At 54.2% G+C, this 18434-nt stretch overlaps 1 protein-coding gene across 1 annotated transcript in view; it reads left to right on the forward strand.

Annotated features, from left to right (window-relative positions):
- Nucleotides 1-2017: 2017 nt before the first annotated feature.
- LOC144727884 (anoctamin-1-like) overlaps nt 2018-18434 on the forward strand; it is a 58946-nt gene continuing 42529 nt past the window's right edge. Inside the window, exons 1-9 of the mRNA XM_078607021.1 lie at nt 2018-2194; nt 7943-8499; nt 9791-10105; nt 11330-11477; nt 11966-12301; nt 13248-13349; nt 15581-15726; nt 16421-16475; nt 16967-17018. Of these exons, the coding sequence (XP_078463147.1) occupies nt 2018-2194; nt 7943-8499; nt 9791-10105; nt 11330-11477; nt 11966-12301; nt 13248-13349; nt 15581-15726; nt 16421-16475; nt 16967-17018 (1888 nt within the window). The remainder of the gene's footprint in view (nt 2195-7942; nt 8500-9790; nt 10106-11329; nt 11478-11965; nt 12302-13247; nt 13350-15580; nt 15727-16420; nt 16476-16966; nt 17019-18434) is intronic.

Here is an 18434-nt window from a genome sequence, read left to right on the forward strand (position 1 = left end):
ACTCGGGTGGAGTGGTGAGTACTTGTGTGTATAACTCGGGTGGAGTGGTGAGTACTTGTGTGTATTACTCGGGTGGAGTGGTGAGTACTTGTGTGTATTACTCGGGTGGAGTGGTGAGTACTTGTGTGTATAACTCGGGTGGAGTGGTGAGTACTTGTGTGTATTACTCGGGTGGAGTGGTGAGTACTTGTGTGTATTACTCGGGTGGAGTGGTGAGTACTTGTGTATAACTCGGGTGGAGTGGTGAGTACTTGTGTGTATAACTCGGGTGGAGTGGTGAGTACTTGTGTGTATAACTCGGGTGGAGCGGTGAGTACTTGTGTGTATAACTCGGGTGGAGCGGTGAGTACTTGTGTGTATTACTCGGGTGGAGTGGTGAGTACTTGTGTGTATAACTCGGGTGGAGCGGTGAGTACTTGTGTGTATAACTCGGGTGGAGTGGTGAGTACTTGTGTGTATTACTCGGGTGGAGTGGTGAGTACTTGTGTGTATTACTCGGGTGGAGTGGTGAGTACTTGTGTGTATAACTCGGGTGGAGTGGTGAGTACTTGTGTGTATTACTCGGGTGGAGTGGTGAGTACTTGTGTGTATTACTCGGGTGGAGTGGTGAGTACTTGTGTGTATTACTCGGGTGGAGTGGTGAGTACTTGTGTGTATTACTCGGGTGGAGTGGTGAGTACTTGTGTATAACTCGGGTGGAGTGGTGAGTACTTGTGTGTATAACTCGGGTGGAGTGGTGAGTACTTGTGTGTATAACTCGGGTGGAGCGGTGAGTACTTGTGTGTATAACTCGGGTGGAGCGGTGAGTACTTGTGTGTATTACTCGGGTGGAGTGGTGAGTACTTGTGTGTATAACTCGGGTGGAGCGGTGAGTACTTGTGTGTTTAACTCGGGTGGAGTGGTGAGTACTTGTGTGTATTACTCGGGTGGAGTGGTGAGTACTTGTGTGTATTACTCGGGTGGAGTGGTGAGTACTTGTGTGTATAACTCGGGTGGAGTGGTGAGTACTTGTGTGTATTACTCGGGTGGAGTGGTGAGTACTTGTGTGTATTACTCGGGTGGAGTGGTGAGTACTTGTGTATAACTCGGGTGGAGTGGTGAGTACTTGTGTGTATAACTCGGGTGGAGTGGTGAGTACTTGTGTGTATAACTCGGGTGGAGCGGTGAGTACTTGTGTGTATAACTCGGGTGGAGCGGTGAGTACTTGTGTGTATTACTCGGGTGGAGTGGTGAGTACTTGTGTGTATAACTCGGGTGGAGCGGTGAGTACTTGTGTGTATAACTCGGGTGGAGCGGTGAGTACTTGTGTGTATAACTCGGGTGGAGTGGTGAGTACTTGTGTGTATAACTCGGGTGGAGCGGTGAGTACTTGTGTGTATAACTCGGGTGGAGTGGTGAGTACTTGTGTGTATAACTCGGGTGGAGTGGTGAGTACTTGTGTGTATAACTCGGGTGGAGCTGCAGGGATTACGGCTGCGGGGATTATGTCTCGCGCTGCAGCGTAGCGGCTAAAGATACGCGGCAGGGCCACGAGAGCGGCAGCATGGAGAGAGCGGGGGGGGGGGGGGCGGCGGCGAGGGGCGGGGGGGCTGCGGGCGGTGGCGTTGGGGCCGCCAGTTGGACAGTGGCCGCCGCCACGGGGCTGGGCAGGGGGGGCGAGGGTCTCCGTTGGCCGGGGCCGATGGGGCAACCCCTTTTATAGCGAGGGGGGTGCTGCGGGGATCAGCAGCGTGGGTAGCTGCTTGATGGTTGGTGGTGGTGGGGGGGTGGGGGTCCGTCCTGTGCGGGGTGATGAGGTGGGGGGGGATGTGGAAGAGCGAGAGCCAGCCAGCGAGAGCGAGCCAGTGAGAGCGAGCGAGAGAGTTTGCGCCGTGGAAGGGAACGCCACGGGGACACCGTGGCCGAGGGCGTCGAACCTCCGCGGTGCCGCGCCGCCCCCGTGCGCGCCGGCACCGCCGCCGTGAGCCGTGAATTCGTGGTCTGTGAGTCGTGGTCCGTGAGCCGTGGTCCGTGAGCCATGTCGCAGCGTGCGCCCCGGGTGTCGACCCGCAGCAAGTCGGTCCGAGCCGGGTCGGTCCGCGCGCCGGGCCCCGCCCGCACGAAGTCGGTGCGGATCGGATTCGCCGGTGGCGGAGTTCCCACGGCGGCCACGTCGGAGACGGGGGGCGATCCGCCCGCCTGTTGGCACTGCCAGGTCAGCCGAGACGTCCGTGCGTGTGTGTGCGTGTGTGTGTGTGTGCGTGCGTGTGTGTGCGTGTGTGTGCGTGTGTGCGTGCGTGTGTGTGCGTGCGTGTGACTGCGATGCGGAGGTCGCGTTCCGCGTCCCCCCTCCTCTGCGTGTGGGTTTCTGCAGCCACTCGCGTTTACCTCTCACCGCTAGATATTTTTAAAATGTGTTTGAAGTCAAAAAGGTGATTGGATTTTGAAAAAAAAAACTATTACTATATTTTGCCACTGGTAAAGGAGTTCTCATAGTGTGATGGGATTTGTTCGTATTTTTTTGCGATTTTTTTTACCGAGCAGTGAATGGCCCCCGGCTTGCCGATCGCAGCGGTAAGCCGACGGTGGAAATTCCGCATCCCGATGTCGGAGTCGTTGTGCAGCGCACGACACACTGTGGATATCCCACGAAGCGGCGCTGCTTTTTGTCGCCGCTGGAGGGATGATGGGCTGAGTGAACGTGCAGATGGTGGCGATTGAAACTCGCCACCTTTCGATTGCGAGCCGTGCAGCCGAATTCGCGGTGAATTCTACGCAGCAACACCACAATGCGAAATGTCGTCACCCCCAAACGGATGCCTGGGTCAGGTATCACAGTTGCAGGACGCTGCTGAAAACGAGCCGTGAGACGCAATCCACTGCTGGATGAAGGCCGCCACACTCATGTTTCAAGTCGTTTTGTTTGTTTGGTGAAGGGAGGCCGAGAGTGCTCCCGATGATCGATCGCTCGCAGATGTCGTTAGCCACGACCGGGAATTGAACTCGGTCCGCAGATCATTTGGCGATGCTGCTGCTGCTGCGCTGACAGTGGCGCACGAGCACAATCAGCAATAACAATCAAAACATCTCAACGCATTCGTCAATAAAGCCGTGGCCTTAAAAGGTAAAACAATAACAATACGCCAATGTATAATCATCAGCGACATTGGCGATGTGCTACGAAGAAAGGCCATTGCCAGAAACGTCGTGTTCAGTCGTTGTTTTTTTCGGTGAGCAGAGTTCACAGCACAGTGAGCTAACCACTGTACCACCGCTCTCTCCGCTCACGGCTAAATGCACGACGACGACTTTGATTATGATGATGGTGGTGGTGGGTGTAGCAGGTTCTTATTTTACAGGTGAAGCCTATTGAGCTCCAGGGCTCGCTTCAGAAGCGACCTGGCCATCAAAACGTGATGGCTAGGCGAAGCGGCTTAGCATCACGTAGCGATGTACAGACGTCAAATAGCTGGTGTGGTGTAGTAGTAGGTGTGTGTGAGTAGTAGGTGTGTGTGTGTGTAGTAGGTGTGTGTGAGTAGTAGGTGTGTGAGTAGTAGGTGTGTGAGTAGTAGGTGTGTGTGAGTAGTAGGTGTGTGTGTGTAGTAGGTGTGTGTGTGTAGTAGGTGTGTGTGTAGTAGGTTTGTGTGTGTAGTAGGTGTGTGTGTGTAGTAGGTGTGTGTGTGAGTAGTAGGTGTGTGTGTGAGTAGTAGGTGTGTGTGTGAGTAGTAGGTGTGTGTGTGAGTAGTAGGTGTGTGTGTGAGTAGTAGGTGTGTGTGTGAGTAGTAGGTGTGTGTGAGTAGTAGGTGTGTGTGGGTAGTAGGTGTGTGTGTGAGTAGTAGGTGTGTGTGTGAGTAGTAGGTGTGTGTGAGTAGTAGGTGTGTGTGTGAGTAGTAGGTGTGTGTGTGAGTAGTAGGTGTGTGTGTGAGTAGTAGGTGTGTGTGTGAGTAGTAGGTGTGTGTGTGAGTAGTAGGTTTGTGTGTGAGTAGTAGGTGTGTGTGTGAGTAGTAGGTGTGTGTGTGAGTAGTAGGTGTGTGTGAGTAGTAGGTGTGTGTGGGTAGTAGGTGTGTGTGTGAGTAGTAGGTGTGTGTGTGAGTAGTAGGTGTGTGTGTAGTAGTAGGTTTGTGTGTGTAGTAGGTGTGTGTGTGTAGTAGTAGGTGTGTGTGTAGTAGGTGTGGGTGTGTGTAGTAGGTGTGTGTGTGTGTAGTAGGTGTTTGTGTGAGTAGTAGGTGTGTGTGTAGTAGTAGGTGTGTGTGTGTGTAGGTGTGTGTAGTAGGTGTGGGTGTGTGTAGTAGGTGTGTGTGTGTAGTAGGTGTTTGTGTGAGTAGTAGGTGTGTGTGTAGTAGTAGGTGTGTGTGTGTGTAGGTGTGTGTAAGCAGTAGGTGTGTGTGTGTGAGTAGTAGGTGTGTATGTGTAGTAGGTGTGTGTGTGTGTAGTAGGTGTGTGTGTGTGTAGTAGGTGTGTGTGTGAAGTAGGTGTGTGTGTAGTAGGTGTGTGTGAGTAGTAGGTGTGTATGAGTAGTAGGTGTGTGTGTAGTAGGTGTGTGTGTAGTAGGTGTGTGTGTGTAGTAGGTGTGTGTGAGTAGTAGGTGTGTGTGTAGTAGGTGTGTGTGTGTGTAGTAGGTGTGTGTGTGAAGTAGGTGTGTGTGTAGTAGGTGTGTGTGTGTAGTAGGTGTGTGTGAGTAGTAGGTGTGTATGAGTAGTAGGTGTGTGTGTGTGTAGTAGGTGTGTGTGAGTAGTAGGTGTGTATGAGTAGTAGGTGTGTGTGTAGTAGGTGTGTGTGTGTAGTAGGTGTGTGTGAGTAGTAGGTGTGTGTGTGAGTAGTAGGTGTGTGTGTGAGTAGTAGGTGTGTGTGTAGTAGTAGGTTTGTGTGTGAGTAGTAGGTGTGTGTGTGAGTAGTAGGTGTGTGTGTGAGTAGTAGGTGTGTGTGTAGTAGGTGTGTGTGTGTGTGTAGTAGGTGTGTGTGAGTAGTAGGTGTGTGTGTGTAGTAGGTGTGTGTGAGTAGTAGGTGTGTGTGAGTAGTAGGTGAGTGTGTGTAGTAGGTGTTTGTGTGAGTAGTAGGTGTGTGTGTGTGTAGTAAGTGTGTGTAGTAGGTTTGTGTGTGTAGTAGGTGTGTGTGTAGTGTGTGAGTAGTAGGTGTATGTGAGTAGTAGGTGTGTAAGTGGTAGGTGTGTGTGAGTAGTAGGTGTGTGTGAGTAGTAGGTGTGTGTGTGTAGTAAGTGTGTGTAGTAGGTTTGTGTGTGTAGTAGGTGTGTGTGTAATGTGTGAGTAGTAGGTGTATGTGAGTAGTAGGTGTGTGTGTGTGTGAGTAGTAGGTGTGTGTGGGTAGTAGGTGTGTGTGAGTAGTAGGTGTGTGTGTGTGTGAGTAGTAGGTGTGTGTGAGTAGTAGGTGAGTGTGTGTAGTAGGTGTTTGTGTGAGTAGTAGGTGTGTGTGAGTAGTAGGTGTGTGTGTGTAGTAAGTGTGTGTAGTAGGTTTGTGTGTGTAGTAGGTGTGTGTGTAGTGTGTGAGTAGTAGGTGTATGTGAGTAGTAGGTGTGTGTTGGTAGAGAGAGAGAGGACGACTCAGATGAGGATGGATGCACAGTCGAGCGGGAACGGCAGCAGCCACCACTCAGAGCCGGCGCTACAAAACAATTGCCCAAGATTCGCGGTCCTCTGCACATGACGGTGGTATCGGCCAATTCATAATGAGTGCGGTACATATGAGCGCAGTTGTGCGCTGTGATGTCACTGTCGCTCACTTGTCCGCCCGCGAGCCAGTCAGCCAGTCAGCCAGCAAACCTCGTGTACACAATATAGTATACAATATAGTATATTGTATATAGGATGACAAGTCACGTGACGTAATCCTGCTGGCACGTCAGACTCGGCGCTCAGCCAACAGCGCCCCGTGCTTTGTGCCCCCGAGTTGACGAGCTCGGTCCCCCGTGCCGCCCGACTCGTGGGCTGCTCCTGCCCCTCGACGATGTCGAACTCATCCCCTCGACGATGGATGTCTTCTCCAACTCCTCTGGTTATTCTCCTTCTTCTTAACCTGGGTGCACGCTGCCCCCTGGGAGTGCCAGACGCCCTTTGTGGGGGTGCGAGGCATGGGCAGGTCTCTGTTTCTAGAAGGTAAATCGTCGACAACACAAATCAAGCACCGGCACGTTAGGCACAACTTTATTTGTTTCATCAAACCCAACGTCTCTATTCACGTCATTTTCTGTTAAGATTGAGAACCAAAGGGGTCCAAGGCTGCAGTGAAGGTGAAGAAGCGCTGCTCCATGCGGTAGCAAGTGTCAGCTCTCGGCTAGGGTTCATACTCGAGCACACTCCATCACTTTAGAGCCTCCGTGAAGCAAGTGGAACACACGTGCTGGGAGAATATGAGATCGATCAGCATCATCGCCATCTCAGTCACGTTGTTGTGCTTTAAAACCATCTCAATTCTACAGCCGGGCTAGCTCACGTTGACGAGTCGATCGCGCGACGCGACGACACGTGGCGTAACGGGCCCAAGTAATACTTCAGTGAAAAAAACGTAATCTCAACACTGTGAGAACACGGCGATAACTACAACACTGTGAGAAAACACACACACAACTCCCCACACACACACACACAACTCCCCACACACACACAACTCCCCACACACACACACAATTCCCCACACACACACAACTCCCCACACACACACAACTCCCCGTCACTTCACTTCACTGACACTGCACTGCGGTCACCACCATCACCGCCACCTTCATCACCTCCACCATCTCCATCACTACCTCCACAACTACCTCCACCACCACCACCTCCACCACTACCATCTCCATCACCACCTCGACAACTACCTCCACCACCACCACCTCCACCACTACCATCTCCATCACCACCTCCACAACTACCTCCACCACCAACACCACCATCTCCATCACCACCTCCACAACTACCTCCACCACCACCTCCACCACCATCTCCATCACCATCTTCACAACTACCTCCACCACCGACACCTCCATCACCACCTCCACCATCTCCATCACCACCTCCACAACTACCTCCACCACCATCGACACCTCCATCTCCACCACTACCATCTCCATCACCACCTCCACAACTACCTCCACCACCACCACCTCCACCACTACCATCTCCATCACCACCTCCACAACTACCTCCACCACCACCACCACCACCTCCACCACCATCTCCATCACCACCTCCACAACTACCTCCACCACCACCACCTTCACCACCATCTCCATCACCACCTCCACAACTACCTCCACCACCACCACCACCGACACCTCCATCACCACCTCCACCATTTCTATAACCACTTCCACAACTACCTCCACCACCGCCACCACCGAAACCTCCATCACCACCTCCACCATCTCCATCACCACCTCCACAACTACCTCCACCACCACCTCCACCACCATCGACACCTCCATCTCCACCACTACCATCTCCATCACCACCTCCACAACTACCTCCACCACCACCACCTCCACAACTACCTCCACCACCAACACCTCCATCACTACCATCTCCATCACCACCTCCATAACTACCTCCACCACCACCTCCACCACCGACACCTCCATCACCACCTCCACAACTACCTCCACCACCTCCACCACTACCATCTCCATTACCACCTCCACAACTACATCCACCACCACCTCCACCACCGACACCTCCATCACCACCTCCACCATCTCCATCACCACCTCCACAACTACCTCCACCACCACCACCTCCACCACCTCCACCACTACCATCTCCATTACCACCTCCACAACTACATCCACCACCACCTCCACCACCGACACCTCCATCACCACCCCCACCATCTCCATCACCACCTCCACAACTACCTCCACCACCACCATCACCACTGACACCTCCATTACCACCTCCACCCCCACCCCCTCCACCTTCACCACCGCGCCCTGGCCTGCGCTGCGTGCACCCTGCAGGAGGGGTCGTGCGCCGCGCACTCCGCCAGCACTGCCGCCGCGGCTCCCCGCCGTGACGGCTTCTTCAGGGATGGCGCCCGCCGCGTGGACTTCGCCCTCGCCTTCGGAGCGCCGCGCCGCGGACCCGACGGCGTCGGCGCCGCTCGCTTCTCCTCCTCCGTGCGCCGCGCCGCCTCGCGCCGCCTCGCGCCACCCTCCTCCGTCTCCTCCTCGGTGCTCCAACTGGGGCCCGAGAGGCGCCTCCCGCCGGGGCTCGCCCTGCAGCCCGTGGCCGAGGGGGCTCTGCTCCCCTCCGCTTCGACGACCACGATGACGACGACGCAGCAGCAGCCACCGCCGGGAGTCGTCACCACCTCGTCGTTTTTCACCGCCGCCACCGCCGCCGCCTCCTCCTCCACTGCCTCCGCCTCTTCGCCATGGTCGCCCCCCGAGGTGGGCTCCGACCAGGACTGGCGGAGGGACAAGGAGCCGCTCCCGGGGGGCGGTGTGGGGGGAGACGCGACCTCGCGGGACGGGAGTGATGACATGGTGGACCTGGAGGCTGCGTCCGACGTTGGGTGAGAACGTCTGTCTAGCTCTGTGCGTCTCTCTCTCTGTGCATGCTGGGGAGAGGGTGTGTCCTGCAGGACCTCCTGCTTTCCGATCTCTGTGCACACGGGCCTGGGTTTTTCTCCATCCTGACCCTTGCCTGAGAAAGAGTTAACTCACCTTTGGTGGTCATTTTCTCGGTTTTCTTCATTTATTAAATATTTTTGTATCAAATAACCTTCTCCCCTTAACTGTGAGTATTGTTACTTCACGTGGTGCTGCCTATTTTCTGCTTTTTTGGTGGTTTTCCTTCGCCTCAACAGCACACAACACCACCACCGCCACGCCCCAGGTCTGCTTGGTTTAACAGCCTGGAGCCTCTCCCTCTCTCTGATGCACTCCTTCCCTCACAGCACTCCGTTTTTCTCTTGCTGTCTTATTCATCTATCTCTCTTCTTATTCTCTCTTGTGAATAACATTCTTTGTCACCTTTTTCTTATCACTCGTGTTGTACTGCTGCTGTTCATCATGGCAGAGTACGACAAGGTCGAGTCTCTCTCTCGGCGGTGCAGTCATTTCATTTCCTCCACCCGAGACCGCCATCGAGGTCGTCATTGCCGCGGTGGTCGAGCGCGTCGGCCTGGCAGGCATCCTCATTGCCCAGCGACAGAACCGCGGCGTGGTTATTTTCATGACCGAGGAGAGTTCAGCGGCGCGCCTCGTGGAGACGCACCCGACGAGAACCTCCACTTCCTCCAATCCACCTACAGGAAGCGTGGGGTCAGCGTCGAGGCTTTTTTCCCCGATGTGCTGGTCTTCTTGAAAGCCGCACAGAAAATATATCGCGAACCGCAAAAGTTTACATTCAGCCCGCAGGAATGCTACCGACTGAAAGCGTTGGTGCAAAAAGTAAAGAGGAAGAGCTCTTCCCTTCCAAAGTGATCCCCTGCAGCCACTGCCAACACCTAATGCCATGGCTTCGGGTGTCAAGATAGCAAGTCTAAATTGCAATGTTGCTCGCAGTGACAAGAGGTGGCACCGCATCTGTTGCTTCCTCAACGACCAAAAGGCAGACGTACCTTTCCTGCAAGAAACGTACCTTGACGCCACTCTGCAGGCCTAACGTCAGCACCTCATGGGCAGCCAGTCCTTCTTCAGCCATGGTGAAGACAACCTCGCTGGAGTCGCGATCGTGTTTGGTCCAAAGTTTCTTTCAGAGAGCGTGGTCTTTAAAGATATCGTGAAAGGACATTTGATTTCGGTGGAATTTGTGTTCAACAACACGAGGCTGCGGTGCTTCAACTTGTACGCACCGAGCAGGACCTGCGAGAGGAAGTTCTTCTTCTCCGGCACGCTGCGGGACACCCTGGAGGCAGACGATGCGGACGACGTGCTCACGGTCATTGCGGGAGATTTCAACTGCACCCTCGACCTGGCTCTCGACCTCGTGAAGAGCCACAACCGTCACTCCAAGTGGAAGACCGCGGCCAAGATCAGCGGCACTGCGGGGCTCCGCTCCATGCTCGCCGGAGAGAAGCTGTTGCGGAAGGCACTCGCAGCAATGCGGGAGCTGCGGTTGAAGCTGGAGGCACCTGAAGATAGCGGCGCCGCACGACCTCCCTCCTCCTTCCCGGAGTTGCGCATCTCCTGCACCCAACCTCCCCGGGTGCTGTCACTCAGGGATTGACCTCGGGTTGTGAATTAACTAATCAATTAATTATTTAATGTAAAAATAGATGTGTTTATTCGTTGATTAATTGGCCAATCAATAAATTCATTAATTGATTCATGAAGGCATTAATTGATTAATACATTGCTTAATTAATTGATTGATTAATTAATCAACGAGCGGCGGCATGCGGCAAGGAGCGGTGCTGCGTTTCGCAATCGGAGGTCGTGAGTTCAAATTCCAATTCGGGAGGGGGGAGGTGGGGGGGGGCTGACTCGGCCCATCCTCCCTCGAGGATCGATACATTTAGTACCGTCAATGCCCTGTGGAAAGTCAACATTGGACGTCAGTCCTATGAATAGGCTCGCGCCTCTGGTTGCCATGTGCACGTGGGACGCATGTCGCACCGTGCGTAGCGTGCTAATCGGAGGTGCGGGGGAAAAGACAACAAACTAAACACAAAGAGCAGCTCTGAAGAAATTAGTTTGTCAATCTAGATGATAATTTAAAAGTGCACAGCTGCAGTAGCTTCCTAATATCGGAAGGAAGAGCGTTCCAGACGGCCACAGAAGCGCATTTGAAAGCGCGCGATGCATTGCCTGTCTTTGTTCGGCGGCTAGCGTGATGGTTTTTTCTCCTTGATGAGATGCGCAGGGTTCATTTGTGGCAAGCACTTTGTGTGTGATGAGCGCGACCTTACAACAATGTGTTCGTTCAGCAACCGGAAGCCAATGCAGCTCGGCGAGCAATGGATGGACATGGTCGGACCTAAGAGAATAATGTTCTTCATATGATAGTCAACCTAAAGTGCAATCTTCAGAGCTGGAATTTAGCCAAACTAAGTAACAGAAACACATTTCCTGTAATGGTGCGTTTTTGTTTGTTTGCGTGACTGCCTCGATTTGAAACCAGAATCCCAGCGGTACCAGGGCAGCGCTCTGACTTCTGGGGCCACCAGTCATCTTTCCAACTCCTTCGCCTTATCTTTATTGTCAGACGTGATATCATCATCATCGTCGTCGTCGTCATGGTCATCAACATTTGAATTACCGTGTCTCAATTCCTATCGCTGTCTCAGTTTCCATCTTCAATTCACGTCCAGACCTCGTCCATAGCCACGTTCTTCATTGGTGCCTCCACGTGCTCGCCCCGACCCCTCCCCCCTCCCCACTTCCTCGGGGTGCCCGCAGCTACGTCCCGCTGGCTGAGGTCCACGACGAGGAGAAGCGCGCCCGGAGGGACGAGTTCGAGGCGCGGCTCTTGGAGGCTGGACTCGAGCTGGAGCGCGATGACGAGGTGAGCGTCACGTGCATGGTTCACGTGGAGGCGCGTCAGGGGGTGAGCGTCACGTGGTTCACGTGGAGGCACGTCAGGGGGTGAGCGTCACGTGCGTGGTTCACGTGGAGGCGCGTCGGGGTGAGCGTCACGCGCGTGGTTCACGTGGAGGCGCGTCAGGGGGTGAGCATCACGTGCGTGGTTCACGTGGAGGCGCGTCAAGGGGTGAGCATCACGTGCGTGGTTCACGTGGAGGCGCGTCAGGGGGTGAGCGTCACGTGCGGGGTTCACGTGGAGGCGCGTCAGGGGGTGAGCGTCACGTGGTTCACGTGGAGGCGCGTCAGGGGATGAGCATCACGTGCGTGGTTCACGTGGAGGCGCGTCAGGGGGTGAGCGTCACATGCGTGGTTCACGTGGAGGCACGTCAGAGGGTGAGCGTCACGTGGTTCACGTGGAGGCGCGTCAGGGGGGTGAGCGTCACGTGTGTGGTTCACGTGGAGGCGCGTCAGGGGGTGAGCGTCACGTGTGTGGTTCATGTGGAGGCGCGTCAGGGGGGTGAGCGTCACGTGGTTCACGTGGAGGCGCGTCAGGGGGTGAGCGTCACGTGCATGGTTCACGTGGAGGCGCGTCAGGGGGTGAGCGTCACGTGCGTGGTTCACGTGGAGGCGCGTCAGGGGGTGAGCGTCACGCGCGTGGTTCACGTGGAGGCGCGTCAGGGGGTGAGCATCACGTGCGTGGTTCACGTGGAGGCGCGTCAGGGGGTGAGCATCACGTGCGTGGTTCACGTGGAGGCGCGTCAGGGGGTGAGCGTCACGCGCGTGGTTCACGTGGAGGCGCGTCAGGGGGTGAGCATCACGTGCGTGGTTCACGTGGAGGCGCATCAGGGGGTGAGCGTCACGTGTGTGGTTCACGTGGAGGCGCGTCAGGGGGTGAGCGTCACGTGTGTGGTTCACGTGGAGGCGCGTCAGGGGGTGAGCGTCACGTGGTTCACGTGGAGGCGCGTCAGGGGGTGAGCGTCACGTGCGTGGTTCACGTGGCGGCGCGTCAGGGGTGAGCGTCACGTGTGTGGTTCACGTGGAGGCGCGTCAGGGGGTGAGCGTCACGTGCGTGGTTCACGTGGAGGCGCGTCAGGGGGTGAGCGTCACGTGCGTGGTTCACGTGGAGGCGCGTCAGGGGGTGAGCGTCACGTGCGTGGTTCACGTGGAGGCGCGTCAGGGGGTGAGCGTCACGTGGTCCACGTGGAGGCGCGTCAGGGGGTGAGCGTCACGTGTGTGGTTCACGTGGAGGCGCGTCAGGGGGTGAGCGTCACGTGTGTGGTTCACGTGGAGGCGCGTCAGGGGGTGAGCGTCACGTGTGTGGTTCACGTGGAGGCGCGTCAGGGGGTGAGCGTCACGTGCGTGGTTCACGTGGCGGCGCGTCAGGGGTGAGCGTCACGTGTGTGGTTCACGTGGAGGCGCGTCAGGGGGTGAGCGTCACGTGCGTGGTTCACGTGGAGGCGCGTCAGGGGGTGAGCGTCACGTGCGTGGTTCACGTGGAGGCGCGTCAGGGGGTGAGCGTCACGTGCATGGTTCACGTGGAGGCGTGCATGCGATGCTCACCTTGTTAATGCATCTCATTATCATTGCAGTGGCCTAACGCGTAATGCGTCCCATGTGTGCGAGAGTTAACCTTCAGAACCGTACACCTGCAACACCAGCAGCAGCAGCAGACTCCGCGTCTCTCCCTCCACTCCCTCCCCTCTCCATACGAATTATTATCGCTGTTTGTCGCCTCGTCTCTCCCATCTCCACCCCTCCCGCCTCACCCCCCTCCCACCCCACCCCCCGCCGGCAGGCAAGGCGGCACGGAGGCACGGTCTACGTGCGGCTGCACGCACCGTGGCACGTGCTCACGCGCGAGGCCGAGCTGCTGAAGCTCAAGATGCCGACAAAGAAGGTGCCACGTGCCATCGAACGATCGATCGAACGAACGACCGAACAAACCAACCAATCGCGACGCCCCCTTAGGCCCTTGTGCTGTGACGTCAAGGGCTGCCGGGGCGAGGCGCTGCCACACGTGGCGCAGTATCCTGCGACTATGATGATGGCACGATACCGTGTAATGAAGGAGGAGGGTTTACGGATAGACGTAACGCGTGCCCTTAGTGGCAGTGTCGTGTGCCGATAGCAACAGCGGTAGCAGAGTTCTGGAATAAGATCGAGAGAAAGACTTGGAGCACTCGCACGTACGAGGCTAATGTATGCGTTTGCAATGGATCAACGTATCCATCTCGGACCGCATTTAAATCCACAATGGCCTCGTCTCAGCTGCACGTGTCAGACGCGAGAATTTGAACGTTGCTTGCAGCTGAGATTGCCGTGTTTTTTTATCTCCCCTACTGAGACCAAAAACACACGCAGCAGAGAGAGGAACACTTCATAATCAACGTTTTTGGGTTTAGATCGCGTTATTTATAAATGTGTCGTAACCCTCCACCACCCGACACGGCCATTCTGGCGAATTGCCCGATGATGCTGGATGCAATTACCAGCGAAACGTCGTACTCAAATTGTAAATGTTGTGGTTTCACGCTTCAACACACCGGTGGGCTAAAGCAGTGAACTATTTGTCTTTTGTCAACGTGACACTTTTTTACTGATTGGCCGTGTCGGGTGGTGGAGGGTTACGACACATTTATAAATAACGCGATCTAAACCCAAAAACGTTGATTATGAATAATATTGGTCGCGAAAGCCTACGTGTTAAACAGAGGAACACTTATCAACTGCGTATAACAGGCGCTTACAACATCTTAAAACCTCGCGCAAGGACCGCGTTCGGGTGTGAGAAGCAGCGAACGACGTTCCGTCGCTCTCGGCCCGTTCCCCATGGGATCGTGCGTCCCACCCTCGCACGCGCGAGATCAATCGCGGTGACGCGATTTGTACAATCCGCACGTAACGCGGCTTTAAATAGTCGGGATAGATCCGGCAGTCTTGCATTCGCCCCCCCCCCCTGTTTCTCCGCTCATCGTTGTGACCTCGGCTTGCTAAATCGGGACACCTTCCACATTCAACAGAGGAACAACATAGGAAATTACGGCCGATTCTAAGTTTGTCTTCAAAGAGTTGCGGCGCAATGATCCGTCACTAAGTTTATCTCGTTCGCTCGCACCGCGTTCGACCCCCTCGAAGCGACCCCATACACACACGCACCACACACACACACCACACACACACCACACACACCACACACACCACACACACCACACACCACACACACACCACACACACCACACACACACCACACACACACCACACACACCACACACACCACACACACCACACACCACACACACACCACACACACACCACACACACCACACACACACCACACACACCACACACACACCACACACCACACACACACACCACACACACACACCACACACACCACATACACCACACACACCACACACACCATACACACACACCACACACACCACACACACACACACACACCACACAGCACACACCACACACACACCACACACCATACACACACGGATTGTTACTCTGCACGATGGTGAGAGACGGTGATGGCTTAGGGGAGCCCTTCATCCAGCAGTGGACTGATCATGGCTGAAGATGATGATGATGATGATTTTATTCCACCTCTGTAAAATTTGTTTCTATTTAATATCAATAGTTCAGAATGGTTGCATGTCATGTCTAATCATGAGTATTCTTGCTCCGCTATAGTCGCGTGTTATCCTTTGACAATGGGGCGTCCCTTGAATGTTTTACTTCTATCCTCAATGCGGCTTCGTTGACATTAACGGATACAGCAACACCGCGGTTTACGTCGGGGGATGCGTTCCTGAATATCGAAACGACGTCAATGAAAGCGATGTACAGGGCGGGTAGTGGTGGGTGGTGGTGGAGGCGAAGGCTGAGAGGCAAAGGACAGACGACGATGACGATGCTGTCAGCGGCGTGAGTGTCGGGTTGAGGCGACGCAAATCAGGTAGCGGTGTCAGTAAAGTGACGACGTGTTTGAGAAACGGCGTGAAAGTGTGGATGGCGGGTGTGATGGAGGTGTACCCAGTTGTGGCGTTGTTGGGTTGTGGGGTCGTGTCTCCCTGTTCAACTCCCCCATCCCCCCGCCCCCCACCTCCCCGCCCCCAGGTGTACGAGGTTCGACGCAACACGCGCCAGGCCTGCTCGTGCTGGCGCCGCGCCACCGCCCTGCTGCGGCCGCGCACGCCGCAGTCGGAGAGGGAGGCACGCATCAAACACCTGTCTCTACCCTTCTCACGCGACAAGGAACACCTGTACGCCCCTAGTAACCACCCCACCACACCTGTACGCCCCTAGCAACCACTGCCATCACACCTGTACTCCCCTAGCAACCACCCCATCACACCTGTACGTCCCTAGCAACCACTGCCATCACACCTGTACTCCCCTAACAACCACCCCATCACACCTGTACGTCCCTAGCAACCACCCCATCACACCTGTACGCCCCTAGCGACCACCCCCATCACACCTGTACGTCCCTAGCAACCACCACCATCACACTTGTCATCTGTGATCACCATTTCAGTCTTACCATACAACTACCCATCGAGCATGTACGCCCATTTAATCACCTCACCAAGACATCATCACGGCAGCGATTTACCCTCGCGTTATCAACCACCTCAATGTAAAATTGTAGTTGTGTCTCTATCAACATCATCCATACGGAGAAGAATCCGTTAATCTCCTGCCTAAGCTAACCATTCACTCACCTGCCCGCTTGTGTGATTCCTACCACGTGCCTCTCACTCCACTACGCACCCTCACCTGGCTCACGTGCATGTTGACCTGTGACCCCCTCCCCCCCTGTCCATTCAACCCCATCGCACCTTCACCTGTACCCCCTTCCCACTGGTCCCTCCAATTCTCCTCCCTCCACCTCTCTCCCCCCGCCCCCACCCCCCGCCTCCTTCCCAACCTGGTCCCCTCGTCATCCAACCCTAGATTCGATATCCGGGACAAAGACACGTACTTCACGAGTTCACAACGAAGCAAGATCGTGAGTGGGCAACACGCGCATTGACATTGCTACTACACATTGTTTGGTAATGCTGCTGCTGCTGGTTAAACGAACCAAAGGCAAAGATCCCCCGTATAACCTTCAACAGACTGCTGGGGCAAGCGCTGTTTGCAAGTACCTATGAAGGTCGAGGCGTCACACGACGGGGTGGGTGGCCAGCACCATGCCTGGCCGTATTTGTCTCCCAAGTGGCGATGTTTACACACCGCACTGGGTACTCATTTAAGGCTGAGTCTACCTATGGGAGGCCTAGGACCGGATTACAAATCCGTCACCAATGATTACCCGTATAGCCTTAAGAGACTGTTGGGGCAAGTGCTGTTAGCGAGCACCTATTAAGGCTTGGATAGGCACACACACACGTACAATCATATAAAAAACCACATCCATACTCAGAGAGCACACTAAGATCTCAGAACTGAGCCCAAAAAGTAAATGGTGGTGTTTTTGGGTTGTTTTTTTATTCCCAGGTTCGAGAAATCCTAAAGCGGGCGGTGGTGACGCGTGGCAAACACAGCATTGGTGAGCACACGGCTGCGGCCATTTTAATCAACGTCACAAGGGACCCTTGATGATGTCACCACTGCACTCCGAAGCCCTCGCCTGAGAGAGACGACGAGTCATGCATGAATTTGTCGTCTCCGGGCTCGATTCGCCTGTTGAATAATGCGGGGCGATTCCATTCAGAGTGGTGATTTTATTCAATAATCTATTGTGTTTATTTGTTGACGCTGGTTATTCATCGTTAAGTTGATGTTCAAAGGTTATGCTATTCGCTCCACCCCACCCCCTCCACCGACCCACCCACCCAAATTTACACCCCCAGAATATCGAGAGGGAACTCAGTGATGATTTTAGTCGTGTGTATTCGTGTTGTTGCTCGTGTTAAAATAAAGTTTATATATTTGTATATATATAATGTATTATTTAGCATTGTGGTAGCGAATGTAGCCGCTTCTAGCGGCTAGAAAGCTATCATACAATATAGGACTCAAACACCAGTCAGTTCTTGTCAATAACAACACCGTGGCCTTAATAGAGAAAACAAATATGAAGTCGGCGACGTTTCGGTCAATGTCCCTTCATCATGGCACACGGCTCAAAACGTGGCCCATTAAATTTAGCATTTATTTTAAGGACACACTGTTGCGAATGTGTTAGTTTAACACGAAGGCTTTCGCGACCGATTTCATCCATGATACAGGTTTTTTTGGGTTATATCGCGTAAATATAAATGTGTTGTTAAACCCGTCACCACCCGACACAGCCAATTAGTAAGGTTTGTCATGTAAACAGAACGTGGCCAATTCGTTACCAGTACAGCACACCGGTGTGTTGGGAGAGCAAACCCATGTTGTAAATGTTGTGTAAATGTTGTGTAAATGTTGTGGGTTTTCTCTCCAACGCACCGGTGTGCTGTACTAGTAACGAATTGGCAAGTTCTGTTTCACGTGACAAACCTTACTAATTGGTTGTGTCCGGTGGTGGCGGGTTTAACGACACATTTATATTTACACGATCTAACCCAAAAACCTCTACATCGATGATATAGTTACACCTCGATCAATGACGTCCTTGCGTGCAATGGCAGCGATGTGTCGAGGAGTAACCGAATGACATTGTTGAGGTTTGCTGCTGCTCGTCACGACGAGAGGGCTTCAGGAGACAGAGAGAGTTCGTGTCGCTTTGCTCTTCATCCTCCGTTGAAGGAGCGTAGGCCACAGTGGGTGACACTGTGTGGGCCATAGGTTGGCTTGCCTGGCCACAATCACACTCGTGTGGCATGTCTCTATGTATCTCCATGTGTCTCTATGTATCTATACGTGTCTCTATGTATCTCTATGAGTCTCTATGTATCTCTATGAGTCTCTATGGGGTTTACTATACGGCCCAAAGTTTGGGTTGCATAGCCACCATCGCATTACTATACGGCTTGTG

This window comes from Lampetra planeri, chromosome 27 (genome assembly GCF_965212315.1).
Source record: "Lampetra planeri chromosome 27, kcLamPlan1.2.h2, whole genome shotgun sequence".
Classification (NCBI taxonomy): domain Eukaryota; kingdom Metazoa; phylum Chordata; class Hyperoartia; order Petromyzontiformes; family Petromyzontidae; genus Lampetra; species Lampetra planeri.